The sequence below is a fragment of the Plectropomus leopardus genome, chromosome 24 (genome assembly GCF_008729295.1).
Source record: "Plectropomus leopardus isolate mb chromosome 24, YSFRI_Pleo_2.0, whole genome shotgun sequence".
Lineage (NCBI taxonomy): Eukaryota > Metazoa > Chordata > Actinopteri > Perciformes > Serranidae > Plectropomus > Plectropomus leopardus.
Window position 1 is genome coordinate 6,224,151 of NC_056486.1, and position 26,274 is coordinate 6,250,424.

Sequence of the window (26,274 nt, forward strand, 5' to 3'; positions counted from 1 at the left end):
TTACCAAAACATCTGTTCAGAAACTCTCACACAAAATATCAAAAACTAACTAATCAAGGCAGTGGTCGACAAGCAGCTCCCATGTTCAGCGAGGTAAAATTAGTGGTTTTGTCATTGGAGTCTGGCATCGAAGCGGGCATAGATAAGTTTTACTTTCAGTTCAGTTCCCCAATGGAGAGGACTGTCTGTTTTGGAAGTGCTGAGCGTACGACTGGATAAATGAGACTTGGATTATACTGCACGAGTTATGTGAGAGTCTTTTGGTTTGATATTGTTTTGCTGTTGTTAAACAGAAGAATTGAAAGGTTTTATCTGCCTTGTGAGTGGTTTTGAGATATTGAGCTTGAAAGTTTTGCAATCCAAATAGCATAAGTGATATGACCCTTTTTGTTTTCTAAATAAAAAGTCCCAAAATGCATATAACCAAAAAAAAAATACCTTACATGTCAATAAGTTGTCACAGAATATGATATATGAATAACTCAGTTTTGTCACTGGCTTTCTTGTCTGCAGGTCCATGCTCCATCAGTTTTAACTAGGTTTTCTGTTCATAAAAGCAGTAGTTTTGCAAAACTTTGTCAGCTATCCACAAAACAAAATGTTGATTTATATGGCATTTTATGTGTTATGTGAGGAAAAGATGCCTATTTTACACTTCATCTTTTTCTGTCTAACACAATAAGACTTGTAAACAGCTAAAAGGGAGCGGTCAGAGAGGGCAATGTCGGATCATGTTAACCGCACAAGGATGACAAGATGTGCCTGGAGAACAAGGTCCTGAGGGTCGGAGAACCCAGGAGAAAAATAAACAATGTGACATGAGTTTAGTATCAAAATGTTACTAGAAGCATCAAAATAAAAGTTAGAGAATAAGTCAATTTCTAAAGAAAAAAAAACACTAACAATAGGTCTAAGGGTCAAAATTCTGAATGAATTACAAGAATAAAGTCATATAATAACAATAAGATCTGGAAAATGGTTTCTGTTATTGACTGTTTTCAGGAATTGTTAGAGTTTGTTAAAAACAAGTAAAGCTGTTGAATAGAAACTAAAATAGAATAGAAAAGGAGGTTGGTTTGACTCTAAAATCTGCATTGTGATCTAATAGGACTGGTGTTTAAGTCAAAACAGTAAAACTGTTGTATCTCACCACCAATCCTGCTTTGTATTTAAAGGCCAGAGGATCTAACATTACACTATGTTACAGTCTTCTGGTCAGGACAGCATTCAAATACCAAAAAACAATTTAGCAAGCAAGCCAATAAATAATAAAAGACATGTTTTTAGTAGATCTGGGCCCTGTGGGTGTAATGCATTTGAATTTGTGAGGAAAGGTGTGCTTTGCTTGTGTTTTTTTCCAAGCAATTACACGCGTTTGTTGAACGAGAACACAAAGGATTTATGTAAGCAGTCAAGGTTTATGCCATCCTTTATCGGGACAATGTGTGAATGCCAAGTGTGGCGTAACATTGCCAAAACAGCAGCTGAAAGCAGGTCAATGCAATTCTAAACCACCATCAGCACAATCTGGCTGTCAGCACACCAGTTTTCTTCCTTAGCAACAGCTGGGACCAGACTCGCCTGTGACGGAGCCTTGGGCTGAGATTTTCAGTCTCAGACAGTTTGGCCCAATATATTTGAGTGTCAGTAGGTCTTCCTCCTCCTCCTCTTCTCTCTCTCTCTCTCTCTCCCTCTCCCTCTCCTCTGATCCTCATTCCTTCCCACTGCAGCAGACATTAGCCCCGATCACTGTGAGCCTGTCGTCATGCAGCGCTGCAGGGAAGGAGAGGAGAAAGACTAAGAAAGGAAAGAGAAGGGAAGAGAGATAGAGACAAATGAGAATGGGAGACACTATTTCACAAAGGCTTATACATAATTTAGAAATGAAGCCGCCAAGAATTTGTCATGTCCCCACAAAAAAGGATAATGTTTCTTTCTGATTTCTTTGTCTTAGCAGAGTGGCAAACCTCAATCAGATCTTAAATTAAAAAATATATATATAATTTTTAAAGGAATAGTTAGACTTTTAAGAAATAGGCTTTCTTGCCAAGATTTTTCTTTCCTTAAAAAACTCATGTCTGTGCCATGGATGTATTATGTGATCTGGATACTGGACCCCAAGATGCCACTTATTCGGTCCAAGTGATAATTGCTCACCTGGCACATAGGCAAAAAAAAGTTTCTAGCTTCTAGATTTATTTCCAGGGTGTGCAGCCGACTGAATATGCAAAGTAAAGTTTTTCTCGTTGGCCCCAAAAGCGAGTTCCCCTTTGGCTCATAGACTTTGCATTGTGATGCTGTCACAGATTTTTAAATTGCTTTTTTGGCCTTAACAAATATCAAACCTCCATGGATCAAACTGTGATAATAGAGAGATTGATAATTAACCTCAGTTTTGAGCAGAACCACTGGAATCAAGGATGCATCATCAACAGAGGGCATTGCATAATGGAAGCAGACCGCAGTAGCAAAATGGTAGACAGCATTAATTACCTGCAAGCCTTTCTTTTGTCAATATTTATTAGTTGTTTTGTTTTTTTAAACAAGCATGAACCAGCTTTTAATTAGGCTACAGAAAACTTTTTCTCCATTAGCAGTTTCTCACTTGACTTCTCTGTTGTTGTCTTCTCAAATCTCTCTTTCCAATTTTTGGTCAAAATGCTCTGATCATTTAAAATTGGTGTGGGAACTGCAACAGAAAATACTTTTGGGGCTGTGGGGGATTTTTTCGCTGCAGTACCAAAAGTGGCGATATTCCTGGGGGCCTGGATTGTGCACTAAAGATGTATTTTGCCAACTTAGCTGAGCACAAATCTTAGTTCAGACTGGAACCAGTGTGATACACCTAGACTGTCTCTGTCCAAATGTAACACAGTTTGGATGAAATTAAGATTAATATTGATCAGCTATTTTTATTTTATTCAAGCTCAGACTGGCTCGTGCATAGGAGACAATATGGGAAATGCATGAGAAGAGGAAGACAGAAAGAGATAGATAAAAGACATAGATAAAGATGGATGTCACGAAAAAGAGGAGCAAAGAAAAAAAAGATGCAAAAAAGCTCAAGCTAGACAAACAGCTAATGGTCTTTGAAAGAATGAAAGACAGAAAGAAAGGGATATTAGAAACGGGATGGAGGAAGAAAGGACTCTCAGTGATAATTTGTTATGATGAAATTAGCTGCAGCTGATGATAATGATGCAATTTGGCCAGCCTTCCAGGCAAGGGAGGCCCCCAGATAATCTTGTTTAAAAAGCAACTTTCTGTGTTTCCTCTAAAGGGAAAAAAGGTTTTTATGAGGATACATGATTAGCATACAGATACTTTAGAAGTGCACACTCGATTGGGACAAACCTTTTGTTGTTATAATCGGTGGTAAAGAGCTTGTTACGCTGTAGTGGAGGAGACAGTGGGAGCTGATGGGTGCTGCAGTCTATCATGTGCTAATCATGTTTGTCCAGATTTGTGTGTGTGTGTGTGTGTGTGTGTGTGGAGTGTCTGAATGAGGCAAGCCTGTCAAACCCATCTGCTGGACCCCATAAGACCTGTTCTGGTTGCCATGGTAACAACGTCGTTATCTGTGGTAGTGAGGGGATATGAAGGGTGTGTTCACATGCTTTTTTTTTTTGCTTGCTTTCACCATTTTACAAGCCGCTTTCTGCATTGGAGCACATTTGGATTTATATGAATTCTATTTTTAATGCTTTTTGATTTTTTTAATTGTTGTGTTTTGGATTGAAGCTCACCTCTTAAGCCATAAAAGTATGTCATACAGGTAATACTTACACAGATGTTTAGCATGAATAAAATTTTAATCACAGACAGGTGTAATGCTCAATCTGTTACAACAAAATAACATTTTGAAGCTGCATTTGGACACAATTTGGAGTCACAACCATTATGAAATAAAATTTTAAAAAGAAATCAAGTAGTAAGCTCATCTATTTTGTCTCCTCGTTGTCTCAGCACGTGGATGCTGAGACAAAGACCACTTTGCTGAGCCGGTAGAGGAACAATTTTGCACCTTACTCCCTCTGGTGGCGGATTTGTGAGCCTCACCATGCAGCGTGCATGCTCTATTATTCTTATCATGGCTACAGCTTCCTCTTCATTCTGCATGAACCTAATCATCTTACTCTTTTCTTTCCCCAGCAGGTGACCTGTCCCCTCCCCGGTGTCCCAGCAGGCAGGCATGGCAGACGGTCGGCAGCCAGATGAGCACTGGTCCTCAAACGGCCAGGAGAACGGCGAGAATGGCTACTCCACCTATAGCTCTGCCTACAGGGAGAATGGATACCACGGCGGGGCAGCTGCACATCCTGGAACGACAGGTAGGAACGCAGACACGTGTGTGTGTGTGTGTGTGTGTGTGTGTGTCTGTGTGTGTGTCTGTGTGTGTGCATGCAACACTGGGTCAATGGCATTGATTGGACTGCCTCCACATACTGCCAGATGGGTAAATGGGATTGGTTCCACAGTGCCAGGCAAGGGCAGTCAATCCCCAAAAAGCACGTGTTTCACATTTTAAAAAGTAGTGAACAGGAACAATTTGCTGTAGCGGTGCCACCAAAGGTTGAAGGACATTGCCGTGGTCCCTTAAGACACTTGTTCAGAGGGCATCTGGAACTCTCTGGAAGTGGACCAGAAAACTCCATGACCTCTGGTTAGAAACACTTCAAACTTTGAGCTAAAAACATTAGGATATGAGGTATAAAGCTGCTTTATTTATTAGCAGAGCATGCTAAAGATGGTTGCCTGTCACATATGCTTCTTTTGAAGATTTTTCACTTTGCACATTGAAAAAAAAAGAAACGATTAGATAAAAGCCCTCCAAGATCTAAATTAAGATAATGTGGTTGGCTGAAAGTTCCAACATTTTTCAAGTAAACTAAAGCATCACATCCATCATATCACAGCTTGTAAACAAAGGCTGGTGGATTTTAGATGTGAGAAATGTTAATACTTTGAGTGATTTGTCTGTAAAGTGATCAGTCGAGCTCAAAGGACAGAAATACGAAAGTCTGGGGAAGAGAAAGAGAGTTGAAGAAAATAAATATAAAAGGGGAAAAAGAGGGAAAATTAGACAACAAAGCATTTTAGGAGCATAACTTTTTATGCCATGTTTTTCATGTCCAGGCACACTATTACTATGCTCATGTGTAAATGTGGGGAACCCCTCCACTTTTTATAGTGAATTGAATGAAAATGGTAAGTTTAGTGGTGTATGGACACTAACAAGGGAAAAACATAGTTTAATTTTAACAACCACTTAATACAAAATTTAAACACCACTGAATTCAGAGCATGGGAATGTTTTACTTTGAAAAACATAGACAAGAGATGATTTTTTTCCTCCAAATTTCGCCAAATTAGATCGAAGATTTCAGGATTTTTTAAGATTCAGGTTATCCAGGTTGCTCACAATGGATTGGTCAAATTCAGATCTAAACATTTAAGTTGAAAAAAAATAACCCTATATGTACATATATATATTATATATATATATATATATATATATATATAATATATAAATTAAGCTTTAAAGCTAGATTTGAAAATTTTAAGCATTTTGTTGAGTTGAATGTGAACAAATAAATATAGATACATGTTTTTTTAATGTAAAATATTTAAATGCTATGAATCCAGTATAGTTCGGTAAGTATTCGCTGATTGTTTAAAAAAAATGTACTCAAACTCTTATTTGCTTTCATACAATGTATTTTGATGTTTTTAAGGTTGAATGTGAATATTGAGCGACTATAATGTAACTCAGTGTATGTTTTTTGCACATTTTTGCACCATCTGAGGTAAGTTGTTGATCTGCGTCCATCTGTCCTTGACATTGACTAATGGGACCAACTAGCTACTAATCAAATCCAAGAGAAGCATAAGATTCATCAGACAAATGCACACAATGAGCATCATTTCAAACTCAGAGGGAGGCCACCTGTACAGATAAGGTCAGCAGAATTGTTAGTTTTTCATTTCCTTCCTCCCATCCACGTCTTGTCTTCCCGGTGTTTGTCTTTCTCTCTCTCTCTCTCTTTCTCTCCCTCTCTCTCTCTCTCCCTTCGCAGTGGATGACTCAGCCAATTTGCCTCCCTCCCCTCCCCCCTCTCCATCCGCTGAGCAGATTGGGCCCGTGGCACAAGGTACACCCACGCACACTTATAACCACTCAGACCATTCAGGAAGGAGAGTGAATGGTGGTGGTGAGAGTGGTAAAAAAAATCACTTAAAGAAGACAACAAACACACGGTTTCAAGGATTTCGAGTTCTCAACACATGGCAGCCACTGGCATGATTAGAAAAACTCATCTTTGTTCTGGTCCCTTTAGTGTTTAATGTCAGGCTATTGCATGTCAGCTAATCGAAATATCACTTTTAAGGAGTCTGCAGCATGAACCACACTGTCCTGTCCTGTTCACACTCGATCATTTTACCAGTATTAGTCCAATATTAGTTTTCTAACACATGCTAGTTTGTTATTGACCCTGGATACTCAAGCTAGACAACACAAGCATCCTTTTTCCCTTTAGGCTTTAGTACATAACCTGCCACTGGAGCCCTTCATCTCACTTGTCTGCTTTCCCCTTAAAACATCTCCTCTGTTGTTCCTTTGCTCATTGTGTCTTGATTTTCTCAAGGAGTAAATCACAGACTGACTTTCAGCTCTTCACTCACAGAGAACAGCACAGTCTGTTTTCTAACTATTTTCTTCTTGCATATGGCATGCAATCACCAAAATTTAGAACTATGAAGCACCACTGCATGGTTTGAGGCAATTATTCATTAATAAAGAGAACAAATTCTTAGATTATTTATCTTGTATGTTTTTCAACCTTTGCTAAAAATGGTATATTTGCAGAAAAAAAGATTTATTGCATTAGCTAGAGTAAAAATGTTATTTACAGCTGTAGTAAGGTGCTTATTTCTAAACCAAGTAGAGTGCCCCCGGGATGACGTTTTTCTTTAAGTTGACGTGGAAGTTAGCGTCACCCTCGTTCCCTTGTCAAAAAGCCTATCGTTTTTTTTTCCATCAGATTTGAATTATTGCAGAAAATAAGCTCTTTGGCAAATTAACGTTGATGATATTTACATGTTTTGTTTAGAAAAATAATCTTCACAAATGCGCACCACTTTTAGGGTTTTGGATGCCTAAATGCAATCGCCACAAGTAAAAAGCTCACGTTAAGCTATAAAAACTACACCACGGTCACATGACTTAACATCCTGACCACAATGAGGCTGTAAAGACGTGTTTTTACGAGGGAACTGGGAGTGCTGAAATTCCAACTTATTCCCGGGATTTAGGACTCATAACTGGGGCACTCTATGTGCAAAATCAAACATACCTGTCAAATATTTATTTATGAAGACCTGGCTAGAAGGTGTGTTTATTGCATCCCATGCATCTCCATCAGAGCTGAAAGTAACTCATGTAACCCCAGTTTTGTTGTCCTCCATGTCTCATCTATGTGTGCCCCTTCCCTGCTCAAAGAAGATAAAGTAGAGGTTGTCAGTCAACAGCAGGATGAGGAGGAGGAGGAGGCTCCAGAGGAGCCCCACATTTACCAGGAGGAAGTGGCATATGAGCAGCCTGGAGACTTGCTCTTAGAGCAGACAGATTATTTAACAGAGCCCCAGGCTTTGGGTTGCCAGCAAGCCCAGACACCTGAGGTCCTCAATGGAGGAGGTCATCAAGGTGAACACAGCCCGTCACAAAAAGGTGTGTGTGGTTTTTATGGGATTTTGTTTGGGTGCCTAACAGTTTGTATGACTGTACTGTATGTGCGAGCAACTTTACATCAACTCTTTATGAGAGCCTATTGGAGTGAATCCATTACCTATTTTGCATGATCCTCTTCTGCTCTGGTAATGGGTACTCAAGATTTACTGCTCCTGATTTATGAATTGCGATGCGACTCAGGCTTTGCTGCCAACCTTCCTGCAGTTTTGTTGCTCCTAAATCCTTAAGCTTCTGCTTCAGTACCTGAAGTTTACCATGTGCAAAATGATGTGACATAGCATTTTGATTTTGTGCTTTTTCATGCAAAACATAACCATTTGCTTTCCATTGGAGCAACATGAGAACACCTGATCAACCTTGTAGTTGATCACATCTGCACTTTTGTATTGCCAGCTACATTGCAAATGCAAATGTCACTGTCTATACTGTCAAGTGTTGCTAGAATTAGTTGTTTGTATATTTTTCTGTGGGTTTTGCTGGAATTTTGTGTGAAAGGAGGTGGTTCTGAGTACACCCACCTGTATGGGTGCTTCATGAATCAGTCTTGAATGTATTTTAAGTCTGTTGTATATCACTTGCTTTGAGTTTCATTGTTTTCATTTCATCCCAAGGCAAAGGATAATTCTGTTTTCCTATTGTTATTAACACACTTTGGGCATTACAATCCACCCTCATTGGACATGTATCATCATCCTTATTCAAGTAGTTAATTGAATCAAGAACACACCCCGAATAAAATTATTAAAATGCTTTTTTGCAAGTAACACAAAGATTCATTGACATCCACAATAATTCTGTACTTCCAGTAGAAACTCTAATGACCATGACCAACAGTTAATTACGTCAAATAAAAGCTTTCTTTTTCATCGGGTTGACCATTTATGTCAATCCTTCTGTACGCAATAGGAATTCAATACATTTGTGTACATTTATTTCTTGTCATCTAACATCATGCAACTCATTCCTTCATTCCAGTTCTGCACGCTATCTCAGGTGCTGTGACCCCCCTCTGTGCTGTTGTGGCCTGCTGCAAAATACACTTTACTGTTTTGCTTGATGGACAGCTACTGTATCTATGTGCAGAAGGCCTCGGCTTGACTGTATTGGCTAGCTTTTGTGGATGCTTCAAGCAAAGCTTTTTGACCCAGCACAAAGTTGTACAGTATCCTTCAAACTCACAGCCCAGCCAGAAGAATGTATCAGTAAGGAATCTTGTGAGTCTGCTGTGAAAGAAGATGAACCTCAAGTGGCATCGCTACCAGAGAAGCAGCTGGCGGCTGAAAGAGCAACACCTGAAGGTGCAGAACTCGCCTTGAATGAACCTCCCTCTCCTTCTGTGAAAGAGAAAGAACTCTCTGACACCTCCGCAACTGAACAGGGTAAGCAAGACAGACAAGATGTAGCAGAAGAGGGTGCTAAGAGCCACCTGCTCGTTGAGACCAAAGAAAAAGAAGCAAAACAATCTCTACTGACAGAGGAGTTATCAAATCTTGAGGATAAAGACAAAGAGGGAGTAATTTTATCCACCAAATCAGAAGCCCCTTTGAATGAAAGCAAGGATAAACCAGACACCATTGAGGAGACAAATAAGGAGAGCCAAGATAGTGCCAGTGACGACAGACTGCATGAGACGCCAGTAACTAACATTCAAAAAGAGGACCAAAGGCAAGAAACAGTCGAGTTAAGTCCAGAACCTGGCACTGAGTTGATAGAGACCTCGGATATTTTTGTAGAACATGAGCTTGGAGCAAAAACTTACTTTGAGACATCATCAAAAAGCCCCGAAGAGGAGTCATCACAAACCCAGAGCTATTACGAGCTCAGCACAGCAGCAGAGAAAAAGTTAAGTGAGGAAACTGAAAGCACTGTGCAGAAGCTTGAGGAACAACAGGAGAGTAAAGTCAAAATATATCCTGGTAAAATGGCACTAGACCAAAGAAGCCTCTCCCTAAACATTAATGTTGGGTCTGTGGCAGGACAGACAGTAAAGGGAGAGAAGTCAAGAACCTTGTGTCCAATTAGTGGAAGCTTTGATGAATCTGAGGTTTACCCTTCAACACCAGCTGTGGAGAGCCAACACCAGTTTCCTCCAGCAGTCTCCATTACCCCAACTACCACCGAATCACCTGAAGATACCCCCATCAAGGCCGACACACCTTATCCCACTGATAAGCACAAATGTTTTGAGCATTCAGGCAGCCTTTCTGAAATGTTGGACCTGGCTGGAGATCTGCCTCGACCTTCATTAGAGAGAATGGAGGTTGACCACATGAGGCGAAAGTCTGTGCCCGCCAATGTGTCAGCTCTGGTGGGGAGTTCTTTGGCCAAGCTTGCTTTGGAAGATCAAACCCCGCGAGTTGTTGGAGGGGAAAGCCAGCTGGAGGAACTGGGCTACTGTGTCTTCAATGAGTACTCAGGGCCAATGCCTTCCCCTGCTGATGTACCCAGCCCCGGGGACTCTCCGCACCAACGTTTCCCTTCTATGGAGAGCGAAGCTGAGGAGGAGCTCGGGGCCACGGAAGTTGAAGGTGATCAAAAAGGAACTCAACAACAAGATCAGAAAGAAAGCATCCCGGATATTTCTCAAAAAACAGTGACTGAAAAGAAAGATCCACCAGTAAAGAGTAGCTTGATTCTTGAAAGAGCCGTGACAAGTGGAGTAAAGCCTGATCGTCTAAGAATCCCGATGACTTCTTCAAATAATAGACTAAATGAGTTTCGTTTGGAGAGTGGTCTGCCTGGTGACATAAAGATCCAAGCCATCCCAGAAGTAGATGTTGAAAAGGACCCATCCAGAGAGGCTTCTCCCATCCCACCAGACAGCTCCTTTACTTTCAGCCCTGTGGAAACTGGAAGCAAAGTTCCCCTAACACCCACCACCCCCAAGTCCCCAAATGATACGCCCTCAGAAGTCACTGGAGAGAAGACAGGGGAGGATGTCCTACCAGAGGTCAAATCAGAGAACGATCCAAAGTCGGAGACAATTAAAGAGAAACCGACAGAGGTAGACAAAGGAATGCAGAAATCTAAACAGGAGGAATCGCAAGAAAGGAAGGATGAACCAGAAATTGCAAACACAGACACACCGTCAGCACCATCTCGGTCTTCAGAAGAGAGCACAGAAAAAGATGACGAAAAGATTCAAAGTGAGCATGGGACACCTACAACATTAGAAAGAATAGAAAAAGAAGAGACCCCAAAAGCTGTTCAGGATGTAATCACCGAAAAGTGCTTAGCTGAGAAAGATTCCCGAGTCCAGTTACAGGAAGCGACTACGGATAAAGTCGCACCAAAGCCACAAATATCCTCCCCAGTCATCATTATACCTCAAGCACAAGTAGAGGAAGAAGCAGACGAAGAAGATGATATTGAGATTGCCGAAGAGCCTCAAGAGGTAATGGATGACGTGCCTGTGCCCCCCAAGACTGATCAAATAGAGAAGAGTCCAATCAAGGTGAGGCTGACAGTAGGCGATCAAAGTGTCGACGAAGATCCAAAGTCTGGAGCAGAAGAATGGAGTCACAGTGCGCAAAACAGTGACGATGGGGAGCCTGCGACAGACAGTTCTCATTTGTCTCCATGCTCTGATCATGATCTTTCACAGCAACCAGATGAAGGCAATAGGGATGAGGGGATGGGAGAAGATAAAGTAAAAGATGATGCGCAGATTAGTCGAAATGAAGGGACAAAAAAGGAGGCTGAGGTGGTCGAGAGTGACCTCACAGTGGAACAGCAAGTGGAGGAAGTTGGTTCAGATGGCATGGGTGAAGAGAAAGAAAAGAAAACAGTGGAGGTTGAGGGGGAGGAGAGGACGGGTGAAGAAGTGGTGGAGGAGAAAGACATAGAGATTGCTCAGGAGGTGGAAGAGACGTCTGGTGAGCTCTGCCAGACCATTCAGGCAGCTAATGATGAAACCACCATGGACGTCTCCATCCTAGATACAGACAGTGGCTGGATGGACTCACAAGGTACCCAGAGCTTGTACAATTAATAACTTAATTGTTTAAGACACTTAATGTATATCTAACATGCTTTTTAAATGCCAAAAACTAGCTTTAAGCTTGTTGATAGTAAATCATAATGTGTCTTTTGTACTAAGCTTGCTCCCAGCTAGCTAGAAATGTGGAGAATTAGTCCTCTTTCCTCTCCACTGCAGATGATGACAAAAGTATCATGACTGAGCAAATCGAAGCCCTTCCTCAGGTCCAGAGTCCTACCAGTACACCTGTGGTAGACAGACCCGCTAAACGGGCCCCTGGCAGAGGAAGGGGCCACGCTGGTACCACTGAGAGTAAAGTGTCCCGCAAAGTACCGAGCCACCATCCACCAAGAGAGGATATGAAGAAGAAAAAAGGTTCAAATTATGTGTTCAAGACGTTTTCTTTAACTTAAAACAATCTGTAATTTACATTTGTATTTTAGTAAATTCAACAGAAATGTAAGTTGATGTTAAGCACAGATTTGCCTCTCTGCTGTACATTTAACCCAGGTTTGCATGTTGGTATAATCCTGTCTCTCCTCTCTGCTAGTAGCTGTGAGGAGGGCTGACCAGAATAAGGTGTCAGCCCTCCAAAGTCGCTCTCCGTCTCGAAAGAGTGTAGCCAAAGTGGCAGCCAGACATCCTAGGCCTGCTCTGCTTCACGGCTCTGCTAGACGCAAGGCCACAGGTGAACACTCTTCACCGGGAATCACTGCTGTGGATAGAGAGAGTGCGACCAAATTCTAATGTACACTCTGCAACATCCCTTTAATATTTCTTATACTGGCCTCTTATACATAAAAAATAACAGAACTGTTAACCAAGCTCCAAATCCTAAAAATTGCTGAATTCTTTTTTTAATCCTGTTTGTCAATGCTGGAACATTTTACGGGTTTAAATTGGTGCTTCAAACATACAAATAACAGGTATTTTGATGACTTTGCTCTCTCTCTATTGATGGCTCTTTGAGAAATCAAGCGGGTGCAATGTAGCTGGCAAACATCATGTGCTGCGGTCTTTTTTTGAATTAGCTCAATTGCTTCATGTTTTATGTTTTTGTTTTCATTTTGTCTTGAAGGGAGTATATACTCGTGCTTGGCCTCATATTCATGTTTATTTTTGCTCACTGATGCCTCAGTTTATTGATTGATATTTGATGATCACAGCAACTCTGATTTCATTTTTCTAATCGTTAAATGCCAATTGTATATGTTTGCTGGAAATGGTTGCATGTCGAAGGTTGCGTGTTTGGTCAGCTGGTATGAAAAGGTGTGAGGACTGAGAGTGATGTGATGCTTGTGCAGAGGGCGTCTCAATTTGCTCTCACTAATGGCTTTCAGATGTTTACGTTTGGACTGTGTATTCAGAGTACTTTTATGGATGTGTATGTGTGTGGAAATTCACGCTCGCAAAAGTCTCCGCCTTGCTGGTTTACTCTGGTCATTAAAGTGGTTAACTTTTCTTCCAGGTATGGAAAGCCATCAGCCCCTCAGTGTGGCTCACCAGTCCAGGGAGAGGACCACTGTAAGTACTACCAGTAATGACACATGCAATCACGTGTGCACACACTCAAAACAACTGTGATCATCAATGTTTTTTGTTTAGAAACTGTATATCATTAAATATTTTAATTATTTTGTTTCATTATTTTATTAAAAAAAAACATCTGCATTAGGGATTTGTATCTGTAATACTTAAAACATTTTTCAATGTAGGATGTCTACTTTTAACAATAAAAGTACTTTTTACAGAGTGGTAGTAGTACTTTTACATAAATAAAAATGGTTAAGATGGTTTAGATGGTTAAGAACATTTGATGCATCTGGAGTTGACTTCTCTTATATTTTCTTTTAATGGAAAATTAAGAGAACATACAAGAGAAATTTAAGACAATGTTGCTGCAATATTTCATGACAAACTGGACGTTTTCTTCTTTTCATTTCTGCATGTGTGTCTTTGTGCATGTTTATTTTGTCTTGCATGCCTGCCTCTGTCCTTGTGCCAGTATCGACAGAGAAAATCTGTGAGTAAAGGAATCAAATGGGAGTAGGCAGACAACATTTATAATGCGCAGCACAGGGGCTCTCAGAAATATCTTGAATTCCATCTTTCACCTCCTACACCTCTTGTAAAAACCTTTTTTCACTTTCTCAGTCATCTACCTCTGTTTAAAAGTTTCATCGTGTTTATGTCTTTTATGTGAACTTCTCCATCCATTCAAGCTTTTTAAATAAAAGAAAATCAAATCATCACTTTTATATGTTGTTATGTCCCTCCATCTCCACTTCATCCCATTTTACTTTTTCATCTCTCTATCTGTTTGTCACCTCTGCCTCACATCATCCTGCATGCTCTCCTGCTTCATGTCACCGCTTCCATCCAGAGCCCCACAAGGGCCGTTCTGTTAAAAATGGCAATTCAGCGTCGGGGATCCGAACACCCGCCCCCCCGGCCCGGCTCTGCCTGTAGCCTTAAACGGAGCCCTCTGGTGCAGGCAGAGCTCAATGAGGCTCGCCCCTCCTCTGCATGCTCCCGCCAGTCCCCTCTGCCAAACGTATGGGCAGAGAAGGTAAAATGAAAGGAAAATAGGGACTGATAGGTAGCTGTAAAGTGTGTCCAGTGTGCATGCTGCATGTGATTGAGTATTGACTCTCCAGTGTGTGTGTGTTTTCGTTCAGGAGAGAGCATACCGCAGCCCAGAGAAGAGGTCGTCTCTGCCCAGGCCGGCCAAATCTCTGACACGCCACATCCCTGCTGCTGAACAAGAAGACAGCACCCCCTCCAGGCCAACCTGTAAGAACACACACACACACACACACACATATATACAATACAGGCCCTTCCAGCTCGTTTTCCTCCCAAATTAACTCATCTCTTCAGCAACAGATTTCCCCTTTGTCCTCGATTATTTTCTTTTTAATTGCTTCATCAAATTCTAACTCCTGCCACCGTACACTTCCTTCCCTTCTTTTTTCTTCCCCCTATTTCCCTTCACTGCCTTGTTCACTCCTCCCGTTCTTTCCCCTTTTGCCTCTCCCCTCTCAAAGCGATCCAGTCCAGAGCGGACAGCAGGTCTGGAAGAACTCCTGGTATGGCAGGTAGAGCACCTACTAGCTCCTGTTAGATCCATCACACCCTTCCCATCCACCTTTGACATCTAACTGCTGCTATGAAGTGTTTTTATAGTGGGTTTTTTTAATCTCAAATATGGACTAATGTTCTGTATAAAAGTAAGCACCATCTGTTGACAAAGCATTCATTCATTCATCTTAGTCAAATTTTTCTGAAAGGTGTCTGAGGGCTTCAAAAAGTCTTGAAATTATTTATTATTCAAGTCCTATTATACCGTATTCCCCTTTTTAAAGGTGACATATTGTAAAAATTCAGATTTCTATTTCTTTTTTTAATATACAGTAGGTATATGTCCTTCAAAAATCCTGTAAAAGTATCAAAATGCTCAATCCACAAAGAAAAACATACAGTATGTATTCAGAAACTTTGTGTCATCCAGTGGTGAATTGTAGATTGCAGCCAGCTGAAACTTCTCCCAGCTAGAATTTCTTTGCTCAGGACAATTATCCACAGAGATCTCTTCCTCTCCAAAACAAAATAATGAGGTGATTAAAGCCTTGAAAAGTCATGTTAGAAATTATGATTTGTTACTGTGTTAACTGACACAAAAACGCAAATGGCCCTATCCAGAGCCAGTGTTTGGTTTGTTCTTCTTTGGTCTATACATGAGGACCCGCTCCCTATGTAGATATAAAATGCTCAATCTGAGGTATAGAAAACACAAATATTCTCCTTTTCAGGTGATTATACACTAAAGAAAACATTATATTGTATTGCATTTCTGCCAGTATATCGCCCTAAATCCTACACACTGGACCTTTCAATGAGCATCTGGACTTATGTGAAGTTTTGATGTCACAACTGTGCTATATTACAGTAGAAACTGCCACTATAGGGCTGTTACAGTCATTCCCCTGCTGCCATAATGGTGCAGAGACGCCAAGAGCACAGATGTGGAAGAACCCAAAACACTGACCAATCAGAGCAGACTGGGCTTTTTCAGAAGGGAAACTGAAAGAGGCAGGTGCTAAGACAGAGTGTTTCAGACAGTATGAGGGAAACAAATTGGTTTTTAACATTTAAGCATGTAAACACCCAAAAAAGAAACCCAAAACAAGTATGACCCTGAAATCACAATATGGGACCTTTAAAACATAACAAGGTTTGGTATGTGTAAAACACACTCGATTTGTAGTTCATTTACAGTTAAAGGACCTTCATTTTGGGATCAGTAAGATGAATTTGCAAGCTTTTTTTTCAATATAAATTTAATTAGAGCTTTTTAAAATGTGTGGCTCTGTCACACCTGCAGTTGCCTTATCAGACGGGCTGGTGGGATCCATGACAACAAGTCTTTATCATTGTTCAGAATGTCTTTGACTAAAATCCTATTGCCCAGCAACAAGCCGTCAGCGTTAAATGAATTCACTCGTCGGTGTGTGCTTTCACAACTTGCTTGTCAAACAGTTGTGTTTGGCCTGGGTTGTTTGTTTTGTGGAAACTGAGCAAATTAGGCTCTGACAGGGCCGTGCTGACAGCTCAATGTGTGTTGTTTCCTTATCATCATCATCATCTGAAGCAGATGAAGGATCATACACTCCAATCCATCTGTTGCTCTAATGTGTTGTCTCTATTTTTCCCCTTTTCCATCTGTCTTCCTTTTTTATCTTTTTGTTGAAATCGTTTCCGTCTTCAGGAAGGGTTTTCTTTCACTTGATGTTTCTGCTCCTCCAACTGTTTTATCTTCATCATTGTAATCCAGAGATATCTCCTGTCTCAGGTACAGAGTCTGCACGTTCCCGATCAGTCCGTAGCGGCGCCTCCACCCCTGGCTCCTCCGCTGTCACCCCAGGCACGCCCCCCAGCTACTCCTGCCGCACGCCCGGCTCCCGCACTCCCGGCAGCCACACACCCAAGTCCTTCAGCGTCCTCCAGGAGAAGAAGGTGGCGGTGATCCGAACCCCGCCCAAGTCGCCGTCCTCCGCCCAGCGGCAGCTGAAGGTTCTCAATCAGCCCCTGCCTGACCTGAAGAATGTAAAGTCCAAGATCGGCTCCACCTCCAACCTCAAGCACCAGCCGAAAGGAGGACAGGTAACAGGCTGCTCTGAGAGATCACACTCAGGATGTTATTTAGGTTTGGAATCAAGCTCAAGACTTCAAAAAAATATCAGATTATCATTAGTTTGAATCATTTTAACATAAGAAAAATCTCATATACCCTGTTTCCACCAAATTAGCTTGGTTTCTTGAACCAGATCTGATCAAAAGTCTTCGGACCTTGGTGCTATCATGCAAACTAGCTCACGTCTCCACCAGTTTTGAGTGGAACCCCTATAATTAAGCATCAATGGAGGGAGTTGCACAATAAATGGAATAACAATAGTAGCAAGATGGTAGATTGTGTTGGTTCCATAATTACAGATATTTGTTTTTATCCAAAAAACAATACTTGACCAACTATAAATGATAACAAAATGTAGAAGACTATTATGTGCAAACTCCAACCTTTGTTTCCAATCTGTAGAATATGAAAGGTTCACTGATGTTGTCACAGTTTGCACTTCTGGGGCATGTTCAATCTCAAAGCAGTGTGCAACATTTTACTGCGGTTTCCAGATTGATCAACATTTTTCCTTAAAGCAGTGTGCTTTGAGGTGTTTTTTTTCCTGTTTGGTAGGTGTGTCACAGGTGGACCCAGTCAGCGGCAACAGCATGTTTATAGACCAAATTCTGGTAGATTTTTGCATAATGTTCATATATTTTTTGTTTCTATCTCACACTTGCTTTAGGATGTAGGGGCAAGTTTTCCCACACCAGTAAGCCTCTTTGAATTAACATGAATGAACCCTGCAGTATTAAAAAGCAGTGCACAATACAACGAGGTGTTCATCGTACCACCATTTCTGTTTAAACAGATGTTTTGTCAGGGCCGAATGCAGCCCTGGTCATGGAAAACCTGCTGTTTTCTGATTCCAGCTGGAAACCAACTTTTCAGGTTCTGAACCAATTTATTTTTGGACGAAGTGCTCCAAACAAAACCAAACTGGTTTCAGGTTGGTGGAGAGGGATAACAATGGCAGAAAGTCAAGGTTCAACTGTGTGAAAACTGCACTTTGCAAGATTTTAAAATAAAAGAATCCTTTTGACATATTTTAGCAGCACACAGAAAGAGATACATTTCTTGTGGTATACAAAAAAAAATCTAGAAACCACAGAGAGAAATGCATAGATTTGCATATATATATATACGAATTTAACTGACAGATTTCTGGATAATGAAATCTTTCAAGCATCGTGCATTTACTTGTTTCTGCCACACGAGGGCAGTAAAGGACAAAGTTTTAAGGTAGGCTACATCTTTAAAGAAGGAATTATTTTATTTGTCTGAAAAGGCTAAAAGTAACCTTTTTTATTTACCACAAATATAGCTACTCTAATAATTAATACGAATTTTTAAATAATTATTTCTATTTGATAAATGAGAGGATATATACTGTATATATCATTTCAGTATTTACTGTTTACATTTTTATGTGTTATTCACAAGATGCAAAAAAATGTGTTTTTAAAAGGTAAAATAATACACATAAAATGACAGATGCAAAGGGTGTTATTTAATGATTTTTTAACCATTAACTTTTACTAAATGCTTTTCAGAAATTTCATTTTCATCCGTCTTTATCTGGCTTTCAAAGAGTTGTGGTAGCTGGATATTTGATTTTTGATTCCACCGTAACAATCTACCTCTCTTCTGTCTGTCTCTCTCTGAGGTGTAGAAATGTTGTAAAATACTCAAATATCTTTCGTCACATCTTCACTATCACTCACTGCCTCTAAACCCCCGCCGTCACTTCCTGACTGTCCTCTCCCTGTCCGCCGTCCTCTCCCTGTCTCCTGTCCTCTCCGTCATCAGCTGCCTCCAGCCTCTGCCCCTGACTCTCCCTTTGTCTTCCTTCTCCTCACCTCTGTCAAATTTCTCCCTATTGAAGAAGACATAAACCAGCTTGAACTGCACTACAAATCGTAGTCTTCGGAGCAGATTTAAAGCAGCTATTCTCTTTAGAATATTTCTCTCGCCGCCTCTGAGGAGCAGTCAACCTGCAGAATCATTTGCCCCAGAGATGAGCTCACGTCATCGCTGTGCAGGATTTTCCCTCCAGCTCTCAGTATTAATAATTACAAGCGGACAGAATTACTTATTGAGAAGTTGCATCACGGACACAGAATGAAAATGTATCAACTCACTTAACTGATTCCGCCTCACAAGAATGGTTTGCTAGATCCCAAAAAGTGTCAGATTTGTTTTTCAGACTCTGCTTTCATCTTTGCATGGTGTAACAGATGTGCAGTCGACAAATGGGCTGAGAGTTTTTAATCACATTACCAAGGCAACAGACAGTCTTAATGTTCCTGCAGTATTGCAGAGGTGAGACTTTTCATTAACCCCAGTGATATATGGAGGAGGAGGAAGAGGCAACTTCTTCTTTTTTCCTCTTTGGGGAGAAATGTGACATAGAGGCAGAAATTTTTAATGAAGCTGAGTGACGCATGGCCTGGAGAAGCAGCACAGCAGGCTTTGTGGAGCTCAGTGTGTGATATACTGGTGGTATCACACTCTGAGAATCTCTAATGTCAGTGTAAAGAGTTATTATTTGAAATAATTTTAAAAAGTAGAAAAATAAAAGGGATTTTACTTGCTAAAATAACATTTTTATAATAATATAATGTTAAAGTATTATTTTATTTTGACATTAAAAGGCCCTTTTCAAAATAAAAGTATTGCATGTGCCCATAAAGTAGTTAATAATGACTTGACTAGCCAGTGTTTCTGTGACATTTTGTGTTTCACTGCTGTAATTTTGGGTGATTTTTTTTTCCGCTACCTTAACACTGAGATTTAAATAATTAATTAGAGCTGTTGCATAATGCATAATATAGGCCTCCCACAAAGGATTTTAATGATATTTTCAGTATTGAATAATCTGTTGAATATTTTTATATCAATAATTTATCCTTACGATGGCAGAAAAGAGTGAAAAATGCCCAAGTTTTATTACAACACACCAAAACCCATAAATATTTACATTTTTATTAAAGAAGATTAAGAGAACCAGCAAATATCCACATTCCAGAGGCTGGACCAGCAACGTTTGCTATTTTTGCTGAAAAAATGGTTCGATAATCGAACATCAAAATACTTAATAATAGTGATAATTCACTAATTATTTCAGTTTTAGTATAATCATTTTTAAAATATACATATACTCAGTTCGATTAGGTTGTTATGGGGTTTGGTTCAAGTGCATTGTCATTGCGTGACCTTGCAGCAGTCTGTGCTGCAACAGCTGTAGAGGCAGTGGAGGAAATGCAAGAAATAAGGAAAAAAACAGGAAGTAAGAGGAGTGTGTGTGTGTGCGTGTGTGTGCGTGTGTGTGTGTGTGTGTGAGGGAAGAGCTGTCAAGAGAATCAGGTCAGGTCAGTGTCGACCGCAGACGGAGGCTTGCTGTCAGGGCTCCTGCCTGTTTACCCCCGAACCTCTTTCTCCCTTCTTTTCTCCCCCTCTCTATCTTCACTGTTGGCCCTTTAAACAATGGAGTAGACATTTTTTAAAAATCCTTTTACTTTACAAAACAACACAAAATGGCACACGCGGCAGGAATACTGTCATTGGTTGTATTTAATCGCAGTAGAGCATCAGCTAAGTTTTACATATACGTTTATTTGATTGATTGCCCATTTACTTTTTTGTTTTTAGGTTTAGGATTAATGACCTTTATAACCACTTTTGTTGTCTTTTGCATTTTTGTTTTAGCATCAGGCTAAAATGTATTCAGCCACAAAAAGTGTTTTTCAGGTATGGAGGCAAATAAGAGAAGTATTAATAAGCAATAAGTAATTTGTATAACCATAGAATAACTAATTAACTGCACCTAACTAATTTACTTAATAACTGAAACACCACTGAACTCATAGCATTTAAATACTTTACTTTGAAAAACCATGAATCTGAATACATTTGTTCTGAATTTATCTCTTTGAAATTAAAATAGGAATTTTCTTGATATGCACTTTCTTAAGCAGAACATGGAAAAAAAAATCAGTATTCACAAATCCAGATCCAAAAATTATAATTTCAAAATTAAAAAAAAAAATAAAAAAAGAAAGAGATTTTTTTTGGCTAATATTTTTAGATTTAAATGTACAAACAGGAATTTATTTATTTATTAAATTCTTAAACTTGAATTTTGGTGAAATCTGAATTTGTGAATATAGACAAACATGAAATGCAAATTAATTTTATATCTTGATTTCAATGAAGTGAATTCAGAATAAATCAGTTCAGTGTTATGAATTCAGAGGTAATTAAATTTCAGTATTAAGTATTCAGCGGCTGTTTAAATTAAAATACTTTGTCTCTTATTTGCTCCCATACTGTAGGGTTTCACTGGCCAATTACATTATTTCTGCCTCTCAGCTCTGAGAACTATTTGCAGAACTGAGAAAAGATTTGTAAATGTAAATGCATGTATAAGCACAATGATCACTCATCGCACACTTGACTAGTCTAACTAAGGCACATATAGTGTTTTTTGTTTGTTTTTTTTTTTTTTTTGTTTAAATTCGATTTTGTTTTAGGTTCAAATTTTACACGAGAAGCTGGACTTCCGTCATGTTCAGTCAAAGTGCGGCTCCAGGGATAATCTGAAGCACTCGCCTAAAGGAGGCAATGTATGTACGCCTTTCTCTTTTCTTTCGCTTTTTCTCTTTTCTACCTTTCTCTGTTCAGCTCGGACTGTTGTGGCGCTATCTTGCGTTACTTTTATATGTTCATGCCCATCTGTTTGTCTGCCATTGGCTTGTCTCAGTCAAGCCAGAGAGGGGTTAATATCCAAAGAACAATAAATTCATGTTGTCAGACAAGAAGTTAAGTTCCCAAATTCCCAAGTGATCTTGTTTGTTTCTAGATTATGCCGTCCATTTATTTATTGTCTTCAATACTTGTGTAATAATGATAATTAATTTCAATAGCCACTGAATATTTAATATTGAAATTTAAAATTTAAACACCACTGAATTTCAGATTTTTTTTACATTTTTATTTATTTTTTTATTTGTGATTTCAAAAGTGAAATTTCCATTGTTTTACAATATAAACAAATTCAGATCAAACAAACAGAACTAAATTGGTGTTTCAGAATTTTAAAAACATTGAAAACATTTTGAATTTAGAATTTTTGTTTTTGAATTTGTGAAAATTGAAAAAAATATTTATTCAAATTCAGCTTTTGAATTTGCCATTTAAGAATTTTAAAGATGTGAATTCAGAACAAATACATTCAGACATGTTTTTTTCATTCAGTCTCGTTTTGATGTCAGTAATAACTGTTCAGTGGCTGTTAAAATTGAAGACCTGTGTCTTTTTACTTCCATATGGTGGATGGTTCACTTGAGAATTAAATTTTCAAATATGCGTCAGGCTTCTGTAACAAATCAAACAGGAACTAGTTTAAGACTTTATGGATTATAGTGCTGAAAGTGCAGCTTCTGCTCTCTGATAAATGCATTTATCGCTGCATAAAAAATAAACTCCATCAATAACAGGCCTCAATTTGTTTTCTGTATTTTGGATCAGCTAAAATTTAAATTCCACAGTCCTGAAGTGAGCCCCGACAGATTTATAGGTCATGGATTTAAAATTGGGACACTTTTACGGGATTATTTTGAGCAGGAAAGCGGGAGGGGAGGGGGCTATTTTTAAGCTCCCCCTTTCCATTTTGCTCTCAGTGTTTGCTGTTTGTGTAAAAAAAAAGTCACTCTGTCATTCCCAGGTCATGATTCCAAGTGTTAAACTGGACTTTAGCCACGTTCAGGCTAAATGTGGCTCCCTGGACAAAATCCAGCACGCAGCAGGCGGGGGAAACGTGAGTGACTTTGCAGATCCACACATTCAACCTTTACGTCTGGGCGTGTTTGCCAATTATAGCTGAGTCATGTTTTCATCTAAATATAATTTTCTAAAATAATTTGCACCAAAAATATCAGATAAAATATCTGCCTCCGGCACACAGCATACAGTATCTCTGCATCGTGTATCAAGTCTTAATGTAAACAGCTCTACAGCATGCAGGATTGTCTCCCTGTCTTTTTAACAGTGTTTGTACTCGCACTAATTCACATCACCCATGGACAATAAAGTTTAATTGAAGCACCTGCTCCCTGTAGCGTCACGTAGTGCCTGTGTTGTGAGTTTGTTTGATGTCTGTGCTGTCGCTGCTCCCTTTCATGTTAACCTCCCTCCAGGGATCCAGCACCAGCATCTCTGTGTCTCAATCTGCGCTCATTCAATGTATCAGTGTTTCTTTTTCATCTCACAACATATCACATTTCTCCTCAAAGAATTTCATGTCTGAAGCCTCCATGTCTCCAGCATACAGTTAGTTATTATTTATATTTTTTTGGCATATGTATAATAGTATATGTATTTTATGCTCCTGCCCGCAGGTCCAAATCCAGTCCAAGAAGATCGACTTGAGCCACATCACCTCCAAATGTGGCTCCATGTCCAACATCCACCACAGACCAGGTATGGCGTGTTTTTAGCTTTAATTTAAGGAAATTATGAGGTTTACGTGTACTTGTTCTTCAATATTTTTCACCAGTGTTGGAATGTAATTATGTACAAATACAGTACTTAAGCACAATTTTAGGTACTTGTACTTTATTGGAGTATTTTATTTTTATGCTATTTTGGGTTGAAGATTGGTTTTGTTAATGTTAAGCTTCAGATGATTGTCACTGCACCATGTGACAAAGCTGTCTTTAAGTCCTCTGTAAAAAAAAGTCTCTAAGTGAAGACAATATGTTCCTGTTAATATAATTTATACTTTAATATACTGTGGTGCTATCTACCATTTTGCCAAAACATAAAATAAATGCATTTTATTAAATTCCTCCAAAGTCTTCACTCTGTATATTATATGAGTCTGAACAGACCTGGATGTAAACTGGTTCTAGTTTAAAATATGTGTGCATATTTTTGTCATACTGTTGAGATAGAAAAATATTCTTCTTATTATCATGATGATTTTGTACCATATCGTTCTGCCTCATATGATGCTGTCTGTGTTTTATGTAGAAAATAGTTAAAGCTGTTGTTTTTGGGCACTGCAGTGTGCATACTTAGACTGTTTGCCCCGAGTGTTGCTCAGGAGAAGCCTGCAGGCAATGATGCCCCGTGGGTTTCATGCCTTTCTTCTGTGTCTGTCCTCTTCCCAGGAGGAGGTAATGTGCGCATCGAGAATGTGAAGCTAGACTTTAAAGACAAGGCCCAAGCCAAGGTCGGCTCCCTTGGCAACACCAGCCATGTTCCTGGAGGCGGGAATGTTATGGTAAAAAAAACTTTAGGGAGTCTCACATAATCTTGTGCTTTCTGTTGTACTTTAAATAATTTTTTTAAGGGACTGTTTGTCATTTATGAGGGTTAAAGCGTGGTGGAAAAAGGGGTTGGCATGTCTTTTTTTTCCTTTTTTGTATATTTTGTATTGATTTTACAACAGATTTTAAAGAAAACATTTTTTTTATTGCTAAAATTACACCATTAATTATAGCTAGAAACTGTATAAACAGAAATTATTGGTGGACTTCCAAATTTGATTATGTGGGACAAATGCTTTGGTCTTGTTTGTTTGTTGTCACTGCCAGTTTCTGTAAAAAAATTTAAAAAATGAAAAAAAACCTGACGTTTTTTTTTTTTTTTGCACCCGTCAGATCGAGAGCCACAAACTGTCCTTCCGGGAAACAGCCAAAGCTCGGGTGGATCACGGCGCAGAAATCATCATCACCCACTCCCCTGGCATTGAGACAGGCGGCACTTCCCCTCGCCTCTCCTCCTCTGGCAGCATCAACATGATGGAGTCGCCCCAGCTCTCCACGTTGGCCCAGGATGTCACCGCTGCCCTGGCCAAGCAGGGCTTATGAGCGGGCTGCCTCCACCTCGGATACCCTCCAAAAAATCGTTGCTCCTCTTCCCATCAATTTCACTCATAAGCATCCAGTGTTCTCCCCTCACTTCAACATGATCCCCACAGTAGTTGATTGATGTCTCTTCCATCAACGACCCTTACAGCTGGATTTTAAAAACTGATTATTCCTCACAGGAACACACCCAGTCACTCTTTATTTCTCATTCATTTTCACTCAAATATGGACTTTTCTGTTTCCTTTAAGATAGGCTGAAAGGTTTAAATGGATGTGTTTGTCTAAGATGGCAGTTTTGCGATTCTACAGTGATTTTTGTAGCGTGAAAAGCATCACATTCCACGTGTACGGGGATAAATGGCAACTCATGCATCATGTTCAGAATTTATACGGTACTGAATGCGAGAAATAGCTACTAGACGCTAGTCTTAAAGATACAACAGTGCGAGAGACTTAAGTTACAAAAAAAAAAGGCGCGTAACTATACCTGCAAAAGAATGGCTGATGAGCATGTCTGCTAAAATGTGACATGACAGGAATTTTTGTTAGTTAATCTTATGATTTCCTGTTATGTGCTGAATTGTTGGACAAATTGTGTTTCTTTTTATATATATATATATATGTCACTGTAGTGCAAATTGTTTTGTATGTTCCCTGTGGCTGCACTGGCTTATTAGCACTTCAATGTGGATAACCACTGCAGTTATGTCGAGTCTAAAAGGCTAGCTTTCCAATAGATTTTTCTGTTTTTAATTTGTATTTTCTTGGGGTTTTTTTCGCAAACCAATGGGCTGCTCTTTTTTGTTTGGTTTAGCTCTGTGATTTTATTAGGCTACAACAATGCTGTTATGCTGGCATGGCAAATAAATGATGAATAAATTAGATCTATTTGAGGCGAACTTAAACTTTTCAGTGTGACTGTAAATGGCCAGGGTGCATTCTAGTGTCCCGAACTCAAGCCCTTGTGATCTTTCTCCTTTTACAGAAAATGGGTTGTACATTGTATTTGGGCAACGAGCCCAACGTTTGTTTAAAAAGTGGCAAGTATGAAGCTTTATATGAAAACATTCCATTAAAAGAGCAGCTACCTGGCCATTTTGTGTGGTAACTTTCCAAGAAATGAAACTCAAAACAAAGTGAAGAATGGGAGTAACCCTCAACTTTCAGCTGTTAGAATTCATTTTAAAAAAATAATAAAAAACAACTGTTTTAGGATACTCTCTGCTCACCATTGTGAAACTCCTCTGCGCCCCCTTCTCCTCCTCCCCCTGGTGTCAGTTATCCCTCCAGTGTTTTTCTGTGCTTCCTATATTCGCCTCCCTCCTCCCCGGCCCCCTCTTTGCCTGTGTAAGTGTATTTAAAAAGACCATGTAGATGTGTGCACACTTTCCAATGTTTGAGACGTACTGATGACAAATGCTCCTACAGGATGATGACAACAAAAATAAAGAAAATAAAAACAGGTTCCCACTAGTCTGTCGTATGAATTCTAAAA

General features: G+C 39.6%; 1 protein-coding gene across 5 annotated transcripts in view; it reads left to right on the top strand.

Moving 5' to 3' along the window:
- Positions 1-25,379, top strand: part of LOC121963023 (microtubule-associated protein 2-like) — a 68,609-nt gene extending 43,230 nt beyond the window's left edge. For 2 of the 5 annotated variants that reach the window (XM_042513384.1, XM_042513383.1), the window contains exons 4-16: positions 4,153-4,331; positions 6,078-6,152; positions 8,932-11,718; positions 11,907-12,104; positions 12,283-12,417; positions 13,198-13,253; positions 14,408-14,522; positions 14,777-14,827; positions 16,582-16,892; positions 22,631-22,723; positions 23,304-23,385; positions 24,078-24,190; positions 24,570-25,379. In XM_042513384.1, coding sequence (XP_042369318.1) covers positions 4,193-4,331; positions 6,078-6,152; positions 8,932-11,718; positions 11,907-12,104; positions 12,283-12,417; positions 13,198-13,253; positions 14,408-14,522; positions 14,777-14,827; positions 16,582-16,892; positions 22,631-22,723; positions 23,304-23,385; positions 24,078-24,190; positions 24,570-24,779 — 4,365 coding nt within the window. In that variant the 5' untranslated portion in view covers positions 4,153-4,192 and the 3' untranslated portion in view covers positions 24,780-25,379. The remainder of the gene's footprint in view (positions 1-4,152; positions 4,332-6,077; positions 6,153-8,931; positions 11,719-11,906; positions 12,105-12,282; positions 12,418-13,197; positions 13,254-14,407; positions 14,523-14,776; positions 14,828-16,581; positions 16,893-22,630; positions 22,724-23,303; positions 23,386-24,077; positions 24,191-24,569) is intronic. The other 3 variants (XM_042513387.1, XM_042513389.1, XM_042513388.1) reach the window with 3 other exon arrangements.
- The last annotated feature ends 895 nt before the right edge of the window (positions 25,380-26,274 follow it).